Consider the following 12067-nt stretch of genomic DNA (forward strand, 5'->3'; position numbering starts at 1 on the left):
TACTTGCAAGGCATGAAGTGGACATGGATGGGCTGGGCTGGAGCAGAACTCTGCTACCTTTATCTGCACTGTGCAGGATCTATTAAGAACCCTACACCAGTGGCACAACCTGGAGGAGCCCACCAGCTGTTCTAAATCATGTCAGGGATGGGGTAGAAGGGAGAAATTTGAGGGAGCTGGAAACTGCCCCCTCACATCTCTCCATCCTCTCCTGTTCTGAGTACGTGTGTTGGGTTTGATCATTTTTGGAGGGGTGGTGTCTAAATAGCAATTTTGCAATATCTTTGTTGCCACTAGGAAAGTACATCTTGGACAACAGCATCATTTGTTTACTGCAGGCTACAGCCAGATCCTTAGCTGGCATAAAATTGACATATTTCCACTGAACTCAAAACTATACCAATTTATAGCAGTAGAAAAATCTGGCTCCAGAAATGTCTACACTGACTTAATATTATATGAAACAGGAAGCAACAGTACATTGTATACTCTGGAAATCAGAAGAGATCAAGAAGATGAAACTTTTAAATGACAATAGATTCATTCTTTTACAGAGCAGACTTGTCTTTTTATTTATTTCAACTGGGAGTTGTTGCATCTGTGCTGTGAAAAGGTCACAATAACGACAGTAGCACAGGCTTTAACCCCTCTTTTTGTGTCTCATGTCCCTTCCTTCACACATCTACAATTCTGAGAAAGAGCAAGCCAGCTTTTATACAGCTGGGAAAAAAGTGTTGCTAGCATAAAACAAGTCATTTTGCATGGTGTTTTAAATATTATTCTGGGGATTAAATTCCTGAAAAGAGACTAGCACTCTGGGTGTGTCTGGCTGCGTAGAAAGTGACAGCTGTGATTATGGTGAGTTTCAAGTTCTTCTCATTCTGAGAAAACATGTGTGCGTCATGGCAGCTGCAGTCCTGGGAAGAAAGTAAAGCCTGTGGTTGGGAAATACATTGATCTTCTGCTTTCTCTTACAGAAAGAGGAAAGTTATTTTTTTGAACAATTAACTTCTGTCGTCCTAAAAAAGGCAGCTGCATCTAGGGGAAAACTTCTTTTAAAATGATCAACATTTAAACACTGAATTAAATAAAACAATACAGGTATTGCTCAAAAATCGCTGATCACATTTACTCTAGTATAAGAAACAAAAAACCCCACCACTCAATCAATTACAATGGTTTAACAGATTAAAATCCAGTCTTTTATGAGTGCTTAATATCATGATTTCAAAGGTAATTTTTTAAAAAAATGTTAAGTAAAGCTTGGATACATTTATATTTCTTTCAGTGTGTTAAAAAGATACATTGCATGGAATGGAAAAGTATTACCCACATAAAGAATGTAAAATAAATACCCACATAAAGAAATACCTCATTTAGGGTAAAATTATGCTCTCAAGTCTAAGCTCTGTCCTACCTACATACTCAATTCCCACTTCCATCAGTGGGAGTGCTACCATTCTGGGGGAGGGGGGCAGAGGGGCAGGGTGGGGCGGGGCGTGTATTCCTCACATAAAGTTCCACATATGAAAGGAGAACAGACCATCAGCCGAGGCATGGACCAGAGAGCAGAATGCTATCACATTCATCGAATGGGATTCTCATATTTGTCCTGCTAATACAAAAGTTTCTTACAAAAAAAATTGTGCCATGGGCAAACCTCAGGAAATATCAAAATCCTGACACCATCTCCCTGTTAACGTGTTTCCCAACCAAACATTCTCTTCTTAAAATCTGACTGCTGGGCCAAAATTCTCAAGAGTAGCTCCGTAAAGTTATGCTTGTAACTCCACACTTAGACACCTAACTGGCCTGATTTTTAAGTGAGCTGAGCACTGAGTAGCTCACACCAAAGTAGAAAGGGAGTGGTAAGCACCTTTGAAAGTCAAGCCACTCTTAGTGCCTACATATGAACACATGAGCTTAAAATTAGGCATCCACTTTTGAAAGTCTTGACTGTGGCTCGGAAATCTCCAGAGAAGTCCTCTTACAATCAGGTATTGGAGGGGTAGCCAGGTTAGTCTGTATCCACAGAAACAATGAGGAGTCCGGTGGCACCCTAAAAACTAAGATTTATTTGGGCATAAGCTTTCGTGGATAAAAAAACCAAAAACAACACTTCTTCAGATGCATCTCAGATGTTGCATCTGAAGAAGTGGGGTTTTTTACCCACGAAAGCTTATGCCCAAATAAATCTGTTAGTCTTTAAGGTGCCACCGGACTTCCCGTTGTTCTCACAATAGCACTGTCTTGATTGTATCTCCTGCCAGTAGTCAGCACACTCATTCACTTGCAGTTTAGTTCTATGAAAATGGAGAACATCAAGAGAGCAACAATTAATCTGCTACTTTAAAGAGGACTTAAATATACATTTTGTAGGATATGATGTACTATATGGTTAAGTCAGATTTATAACCAATGTGTGTTCATTCAGGCACACAACATTAAATTTAAAGGCACAATGAGAGGAGTTACAAAACAAAATGGTGCCCAAGAGTAAAGACAACTTGCAAATGAAAAGATAATTGGTGGGAATACAAAGCTAGAATTCTATTTTTTCCATACACGATGTATACCAAAAATCACAGGATTTTGAGAGAAAGCCAAACACAATGGGAAGTGCTCCCATTTTGATTTATTCTAACATTTTTACTCTGTCCACATTTAAATGTCTCAAACTGATGTGTTACAGCTATTTTAAATGCAAACCACAGTGATAATGTTCTTTGCAAGGAAAGAACAGCTCACATTCCAATTTAGTTTCTTGTGACAGAGTTTATAGACTCAAGATAAGATAAACTCCTCAATGAATACTTACTTTTAGCTAATCATTGGCTTTTCCAGTAACTTCAGCATGTTTTGGACCAGGACCTAGATGTAAACAGCCACACTTATAATACCAGGTCCTCTGTACCACTTAAGCCCCATATTAGATTGGGGGGAGAGAAGAGAGATGGTCACTGACAGAACAGCCACAGCTTCTCTACATCCCTTGTACTCTGTGCTGATCCTACATGGCTTGGCATAGAGGGAAGCAATGGGGACTGGCCAAGGGATAGGCCAGAGTACCCATGCACACATGGATTCAATGGACAAAGCATACCATGCAAGTAGCATCCCCACTATGGCCCAGATTGCAGTCCCATGCCCTGGTTCCTGACAGAGGAAGTGATTTTTCCCCCACTTAGTCAGGCCTTAGAGGAGTGAAGTAAATTTCATCCTTGGCCATTAACTTTTCTGGAAGTGAAAATTAATTAGATCTTGGCGGAAGGGGGGTTGTTTTCTATTTTTTAATTGAAAATGAAATTAAGTCTCTTTTGTCAGAGAAGGCAAAGCTCTGTCACACCATACCAAACTTGGGCTCTGAATAAGAATTTAACAAGCAACAAAGGAATTGCAATTTCAAAAAGTAATAACCATCCAATCCCTAATGTACTGCACATTGTGACATACAAGATCGATACCCAGTATGTTAAGGGACTTTGTTATAAAGCAGTTAATAGCATACTTCAACTTGCCTTTGTAACCTGCTACGATAAGTCCTTTTAAGAAAAAGAGGGTAGATAGAAGAAATAAAACTAGTTACAGATGTCAGAGATCCCATTCTTGGAACGGGAGCAAAGCTGATTGGTTGGTAGCAGCAGGCATGACTTGAGTGGTAAAGTACCTTTAAATATTGAGAAACAAAGCAGATGAGATTGAAGGGCCATTTCTCATCAGCAGAAAATGACAAGGACCTGTTTTCTTTTAAAAATAAAATATCTCTGATCTATGTTCTTCAATAAGGTTTCAGAGTAACAGCCATGTTAGTCTGTATTTGCATCCGATGAAGTGAGCTGTCGCTCACGAAAGCTTATGCTCAAATAAATTGGTTAGTCGCTAAGGTGCCACAAGTACTCCTTTTCTTTTTGCGTTCTTCAATAAGTGACCAAGAGACTGGCCCTCAAACATACACAAACGGGTCAAGCAATTTCAATTTTTTGCCAGGCCTTGAACTCCTCTAATATGTCATTGCTATGTGAGTAAAAGTACCATAAAACACAAGATTCTTTGCTGGAGACCCAGGTTCTTAATTTCATTTATGTCTACTATAAACTTCACCTTTATAGCAGACATTTCACCTTAACAGTGTAAATTATAGACACCCAAGATTAAGGTAGAATATATACTCAGAATTCTCAACCTGTAACTTTCTTAATGGGGATACCAAGCACTAAAAGAAAAGGTGGAAATGTGCACTTTAAGGGTTTGATCCAGCTCACATAAAGTAATGGGGAAAAAAATCCTATTTCCTTCAATTGGAACTGGAAACGATCTTAACCCCTTACCACCGAGAAATGGAGATTGCTGCTCTTCATGAATTGCTAGCAGTGGAAATGGCACAGTGGAATAAAGTCAGAGAGAACCTTTTAAAAGAGATACAGTGTGCCAAAAATACCCCCGTAAGACATCTACAATTTGTTAACTCTAATAGTCACACAATTCAACCCCCTTCCCCCACAAAAATATATCTTTTTTTCTTTTTATGGAATGAATATATTTTGGAGTAGACTATAGAGCCATGCGATTGAATGGAGCACTCCATTTAATGGAATTATTTTTAAAGGATAATCTAGTACCATTAATAGATTCTGGGAAGTGAAAGTCTGGAAAACCCCTCAAGTATCTTCCATTTCTCAAAAGTAATTATTGAATGACACCAGTGCAGGATGGATCAGATGCCCTGTTGTAGTGCTCTGTAGACATATTCACTGTTATGAAAATCATCTCACAGTACATGATTTTCACTTTATTTGATTCATTTTGCAGTTAATGCCTTCAAAATCTACACTATATACAGTACCTCACTTTTGTATTGTGTTCTAATTCATCAATTCACCATCTTGCAAATTTTGGCAGACCAAGTCATGCCCAAACCAACATGACTATTTGCATAGAATGTGCAATAAATCAATACAGACATTTAAAATAAAAACAAAAACAACAAAACCCCCCAAACAAACACCCCACAAAGTGTATTTGAGATTCAAGGCACCATTGTGAAACTGTAAATGAGTTTATCATACAGTTTCAAAAGAACAGGTAACACCCCTTCATTTTTAGTTTGGTACTTCTGACAAAACATTAGTTAGTACATATGATGCTGTTTATATGGTTATGGTGTTATTTTTTTATTCATTAACTTTGCTTGTGATATGTCAAGCTCTCTCGCTAAAATGAAGTTGTCAATAGTTGGCTCTGAATAACAAAAGCTTTTCAAAATTAAGCAACAAACATACTTACACACATAATCATCAGTGTAATTGTAACTTCAAAAACAGACTCCAACGAGAGACTGCTGAATTGGAATTAATTTGCAAACTGGATACAATTAACTTAGGCTTGAATAGAGACTGGGAGTGGATGGGTCATTACACAAAGTAAAACTATTTCTCCATGTTTATTTCCCCCCCTCCACCTCCCACTGTTCCTCAGACGTTCTTGTCAACTGCTGGAAATGGCCCACCTTGATTATCATTACAAAAGGTCCCCACCCCCCACCCCCGGCTCTCCTGCTGGTAATAGCTCACCTTACCTGATCACTCTCTTACAGTGTGTATGGTAACACCCATTGTTTCCTGTTCTCTGTGTATATAAATCTCCCCACTGTATTTTCCACTGAATGCATCCGATGAAGTGAGCTGTAGCTCACGAAAGCTTATGCTCAAATAAATGTGTTAGTCTCCAAGGTGCCACAAGTCTTCCTTTTCTTTATATGTAACATACTGAGTTATATAGCGCCATTTTTTATGATGCATACATCAGAATGGTATTTTCTAGGCATGTATGTATTAGCCTTATTTCCTAAAAACTTTAGAAAAAGAGCATGCTGTACTGCAAACTGTGCAACAAGCAATTATTAAATACAACTGTTTACATCTTGCTAATTACACATAAGATACATAGTGTCACATAACAGGCTCTGTTAATCAGCTTTTTGTGCTTATATCAATTTTTTCACTTTTGTGCTTGTATCATTTTTTTCCCCCATGGCCTCATTCAGATTCCTATTAGTTTTAGCCACCAAATAAAATAGACTAGTATAACACAATAGCTAATCACAATCCTGATCATACCAGGTACAGAAAGAGAGAATACCAATTTATGACCAAATAAGAGACGGGGCCAATCCCAGTTCTATTAAAGTCAATGAGATTTTTGCCAAATCTCAATAGTTATAGGGTTTTGCTTATTGGGTACAATTTCCACAGAGCACCTTATTACACATTGTTTAAAACAAAGAAACAAGACCTGACTGGAATCACAACGCCCTTGCATGAGAAGAGAGAACTGCCTTATCATAACCTGTACACAGTAGTGCTCCTTTATTTTTCAGCTTCTGGGGGGAAAAAAATCACCTCCCCATCACTCAGTCTCTAGAATCACATTCGGAAGTTTTCCCACAAAGCTTACCTTAACTCAGGGTTTTCTTAGCCAGAAGTATGCTGAGTGACTAGTATCCATTACTTACAGAGTGGCTGCTGTCTTTCTTATGAGAAACACCTGGGAGGCCTAAGAGACCACCTGAATAAGGGTAGACCTATTAAAGTGGGTCATGTGACTGTACTCAAGGAAGTTTTCAAGAGCAAAGAGGGAAAGCTCTGTATTGAATAAAAAAGTGAGAGTTATTAGAAAATTCAAGCAAGGAACACAAAAATAAGTCTATCAGGGAAGATCTAGACCGACAAAGCCTGTACTAGTATAGCATGGGGTTTTTTATATAAAAATATACACATAGACACACACTTTATGTGCTTGTACTTTTTTCTGCAGAGTTAGGATTATACCTTTGCTAAGCCTGTTTAAGGTTCACATAACAGTTTCTTAAGATGCTCCTTTCCTTGTTGAAACTATTAATGTCCTATTTATGTTTTAAACGCTGTGTTGAGCAAGAGTTAGGGTGGAGCATAGACTGAGAATTTGCCAGCAATGCAACACGGAACAAAAATGGGTTTAAACTGAAGGAGAAAAAAATGCTTCACATCCATGAACTAATTTTTCAAGTCACACAAACAATTTGATAGGGTCACGAAGTCTTGAACTCACCCTTATAGACAATGCTGGAGCTCTGGCTCCTATTTGCATGGTCTAATAAAGAGACACGCTGCCCAACAAACAGTTGTGAATGACTCTTCTTATGTTTAAAAATGAGATCTGGTATTTAAAATGTGCAGTTGTAGTGGTAGGATAAAAAACAAAACCCAACGTAACTAAATTCCAGAATTTGAAGGGAAACATTGATGTGGATTTTGCTGGAAACTCCTGCAAGTTTCTCTTATCTTTGGGCAGTTCATCCAAATTCTTTGATGGGGCTAAATTTGCTGCTATTTAATGAGCTCTAGCTCTGTCCCGAAAAACCAGGCTCCCCTGGAATGTGCAGAGATCTCAAGGCACTTGGCACTTCTGTGTAAGCCACCTAGATCCACACTTTCAAGAGGGTTCAGCAGCCACGGTGTCAGACAGATTTTCAAAACGGTTCACCACATATTGCGTGATGAGCACCCACTTTAGGGGCCTATATGGCACATGAGTTCTTTTGAAAATCTGTCCTCAGTTGTGGATGCAGAACATTTGAAAATATGGCCCATAGGTCTTTCAAGGTACTAAGTGCCCTCCATTCCCACTGACTCCACAACATCTCACAGGAGTGCTCACCACTTTGCGGGATTGAACCCACAGCTAGAATTTCAGTGCCTCTGCACTGGATCTGGGGCAACACTCCCCAGCAGCACCATTACTACGGCTTTTCCTGCCAGTGGCTGCCCTTGGACCACTCCTTAGATGGATGGAGTCAGGTGCCCTACCAATGCAGGGCTCTGTGTAGAAAAAGGCAGAGCAGCCTCAACTTTAGGGAATAATCTCTGCGTGACTGCTGCAGATGATGTAGTTGTCCTGCTTGGTCAGTGTGGATCTCAGACCCATGGACCCGCAGTGAAGGAGGAATAGTGTTGTGAAGGCAAATGATCTGTCACTTCCCACATTTTGGTGCAGAAGAGGCAAGATGTGGCATGAAGATATAGTTGATCTGATATGCACCAACATAATCATAAGATAACTCATCAACTCACACACATTTGCAGAGAGGTTTTAATTTTGGATGGGCTAGGATGGCCACTGTGTTTAAAAGTGAAAAAAAAATGTAAATATCTGATTGGAAAAGAAAATGCATGTGTGCCCTGTAATGAGAGCACGAGCACGTATCCTGTGAAAGGAGATTGATGCTTTTACATCCATCTGAGTACTTGCTCTATTATAACGGATGGAGCCTTGTATGTACATCACTCCCTGCCACTCCTCAGTGTTCCATTGCCAAAGATTGGAATGACTGTTTAAGAGCCTTTGAGGCTCCAGATTGAATAAAGAACTATTGTTTATGTGGGCAGTTTGGACTCTGTTTGGGTTAAGATTCCCGGCTGGGGTACTTACAATTTAAAACAATGCAGAACTTTGATCAAACAGTTGCTTCATTATGCCGTTTCCTCTTAGATTTGACTTGAGCGTTCACCTTTCCACTTGTTGTGTCCAAGTGTTTCATTTTCTATTGAACAATCCGTGTTCATAAATGCCATCTTGTGCATAATTAGCTCACGAGGTGCATTTTGCACAGCCTTTCCAGGAGGGCTCCATTTTCATGCGCTCACTTATATTACTCAAAGTGCTAAGAACAAGGCACCCTATCATGCAGTTATCCTCAGACACAACAGAAAATGCATTGTAAGGGATGACGATAACTAGCTAAAGAAATGCAATGCTTTTGTTCAAATTTACTATCCTAACACCATTTTAAAAATAAATGTAACAGTAGGTGGTAAAAAATCTCTCTCTCTCTCTCTAATGCATAGTCTCATTCATATCCATGCTTGAGGCACTCTATATGGCCCAAAAATCCCTTAGATTGTTTCATAATTGACTTTTTCAAGTTATTCAGCAGAAGTACCAAGTTTCTTAACATGCCATGTGAAAATGTAGTCAGAGGATCCTCATTAGATTATCTGGAGTTACATATCAAAGTCCCATAGACCTCAGAGGTAGGATGTTTTCAAGATGATTTTTGCATGGAGTTTTTCAGATCCCGCCGGGCATTGCAAATCTTTGCTGTGAATTTTCTTTGGAATTCAACCTGGCTCAGCTCTTTCCAGCCTTCTGCAGTGCATGTTTGTCTTAAAAAAGCTGTCACAGAAAAGGAGAGACATGATCTCAGAAGTCAATAAGTAAAAAGAGTGAGAGTGAAAAGAACTTGCAATAATAATTAGTACTATAATGGAACTTCACACAATTAACATCTGTTCCCTGAGTTCTCTAACTCGCCTCAAAATCTGCTGGAAACAAGCATATCACAACATCTGCCACTCGGTACTATAAGCAAGCCTAAAGCAGGTGCATTGGATTCTAAACGATTTGTTGTTTTGATAAGTAATTTTGGGCAGTCTAGCTGACTATACCCATTGACAGCATTTTATACCATGCAGTAAGGATAACTATTAGTATTATTTTATATGAATAAATAAATGTATGCAGTGAATCTTCTGGTGCTGAATTTACCTAAATATTTTGGATATGCTTTGGAGTTTTGATGAATTCATAGGAAACTGTAGCATTCAAATAGTACCACCTGCTAACATACTAGTGATGAGGACCTAGGAATGATCATCAACTTTTATGTAATCATTTGAGGATCCAAAATTTACTCAGAAGAATATTGACACATGCATAGAAAGTATACATAGCGATGTAAAGTTTTTATCAGCATGACCAGAGTCCACATTACTCACAAGAAGTGAAGCCACAACTGAGTTATACATTTCATCCCAAATGAGTGCTGATAAAACTTCCATACAACACCATCACACAGTCTGTGTGCCACATCTATTACTGAAATATTATTTGAAGGATATTTGAGAGAAAGTTAAAAGTTAAGATTATTTCTTGTATCCCTTTGCCTATAAGACCGGATGCTATAGGCCCAGGACCTGAAAACAATTAGAATCAGAGGATATGTCTACACTGCAATAAAAGACCCATGGCATGGATGCAGCTGGCCTGGGTCAGCTGACTTGAAGTCACGGGTCTAGAACTGCAGGGCTATAAAGTTGCCGTGTAGATGCTTGGGCTAGAGATTGGGCTCTGAGACCTGAGAGAGGGGTAGGTCTCATGCATGAGTAGTCCCATTGACTTCATACATGAGTAGTCCCATTGACTTCATACATGAGTAGTCCCATTGACTTCAGTGGAACTACTCACTCACATTAAGTTAAGGTTATGTGTCAGCGTTTGCAGTTTAGGGATTTACCTATCAGTTTAACTGTGCAGGGCTAAGAGGGAACCACAAAATCTCTTAACGTAGTTTTTAAAAAAAGAGGGGGTTCAGAACTTTAAAGTTCAATGTTTGGGCCATTTCAAGGCTAGAGGGGAGTGCTGGGTGCCAATGGCAAATGGAGAATTTCTAGTGGCCTAAATCTCCTGCTTCCCTCCGTTTATGGTTTGAAAGAATGGATTTTAAAGCAGTGAGATTTTTTTTCTGTAGAGAAAAACAGTTACTGAGCCAGGACTGACTCTTGTCAACCATGGGTCTTGGTCAGGTGTAGTCTGAGAATAGGGGTGAAATTCCACATTTGGAGGAGGAAATATGTCTCTAGCAGGATGCTGTTTGAAGCTGCTCAGAGGGCTGGAATGCTAGAATAAATGCCAAGGAAATGGATTGTTGGGCAGAAGCCAGGTGAGCTGGTCAAAATGTGCATGATAATTTATCATGTGGCTCTGCAATTTATCCCATGTGCATCACAATACAGACGCTATATGTATTTACATAATACTGTCAAAGCTCTTTCAAGGCATGTATAAAAGGCACCAGCCAGAGTGTTTTGAGAAACTCCCACTTTGCCTTCTCATACTTATTAAACATTTTAATGTATTTTAACATGCGGAGGTGCATTCTCCCTTACAACAACCCTTTTTCATTGGAGGTCAATACAATATATTAGAATTGCAGAGCATCCGTATCACTGTGGAACTGGAGGAGGAGCAGATCCTTCAACAGACTGTAAATGTTCCAAAGAAATACATTTTTAATGTCTCAGAGTAAGTGAGTTTATGTGCAGGTATAGTGAAAGCTGGCTCAAGGTACTTTATTTCATATTTCCATCTGCCAGTTGTATTTCATGAAAGGGAAGATTGTCCTTTCACCCAATAAATTCATCTTTTTTTATTACAGAAATGTTACATTAAATACTAATAACAGTGTTTCCAGGGATCAATTAAAGGATATAATAGGCAATTAAACAACTTCAATTATAACATAATGTTCTGTGTAGATTTGTTTCAATGGATTACCACATTTCTACTGAAGTTATATTCATGAGGGGGGTTAGCAATATTTTAAGCATATGTTCCAGGACTAAAATCCCAGCATTGGCTAATAATAGCAATCTAAGATGTATGCTCTCATGTCTCACAAATATCATAGTTTCAGCTCATTTTTCCATGTATTATTGAAACAAGGAACTCTTTTGTGTTTTCTTTTTGAGCCACTGGAGCTGGAAGGAGTAAAATTCAGCAAATGTGCTGTAATAGATAAGAACCGAAAACAATGTGGTTTAGGACTTCACCTACGTTCATAGATTTATAGTTTATTAAAAAGCCTGCTTCAAATAACATTAGTGCTGTATCAAACTGACAAACCAGAAAATTGGAAGCAAAGGCTTGAATGTGCTACAGTACCAGTTTGGGGTTGAAGGACTCGAACATCTAAGGCAATTGCCTATCCAGCTAGCATTTTCTTTTTCCAAAGTTCCCCCTGTCTCCCATCTTCAGCTCCCACCCTCTGATGTGTTGGTGTATAACAGCTCTCCTTGCAGCCAGGAGGAAATCTGTGCTAACATCAGAAGGTAAAGTTGGATCCTAAGGGCCTGTTTGTGATCCAACCTAGACTGCTGAAAATCAGAAATATGTTAATCTAATATATAAATGACTTGAGTGGAGTTATCAGCCCATAAAAATGATTTGTCTAACTTGTTTGAAGGTGTTCATG

At 38.9% G+C, this 12067-nt stretch overlaps 1 protein-coding gene across 3 annotated transcripts in view; it reads right to left on the minus strand.

Moving 5' to 3' along the window:
• Window positions 1–566: 566 nt before the first annotated feature.
• LOC142071023 (uncharacterized) overlaps window positions 567–12067 on the minus strand; it is a 103991-nt gene continuing 92490 nt past the window's right edge. For 2 of the 3 annotated variants that reach the window (XR_012666977.1, XR_012666976.1), the window contains one exon: window positions 5562–9210. Coding sequence is in view for 1 of the 3 variants with exons in the window: in XM_075125201.1 (XP_074981302.1) it covers window positions 901–917 (17 nt within the window). In the remaining 2 variants the exon portion in view is untranslated. Of the gene's footprint in view, window positions 918–5561; window positions 9211–12067 lie in introns of those variants that run through there. The other variant, XM_075125201.1, reaches the window with a different exon arrangement.

Source organism: Caretta caretta, chromosome 2 (assembly GCF_965140235.1).
Source record: "Caretta caretta isolate rCarCar2 chromosome 2, rCarCar1.hap1, whole genome shotgun sequence".
In the NCBI taxonomy this organism is placed as follows: domain Eukaryota; kingdom Metazoa; phylum Chordata; order Testudines; family Cheloniidae; genus Caretta; species Caretta caretta.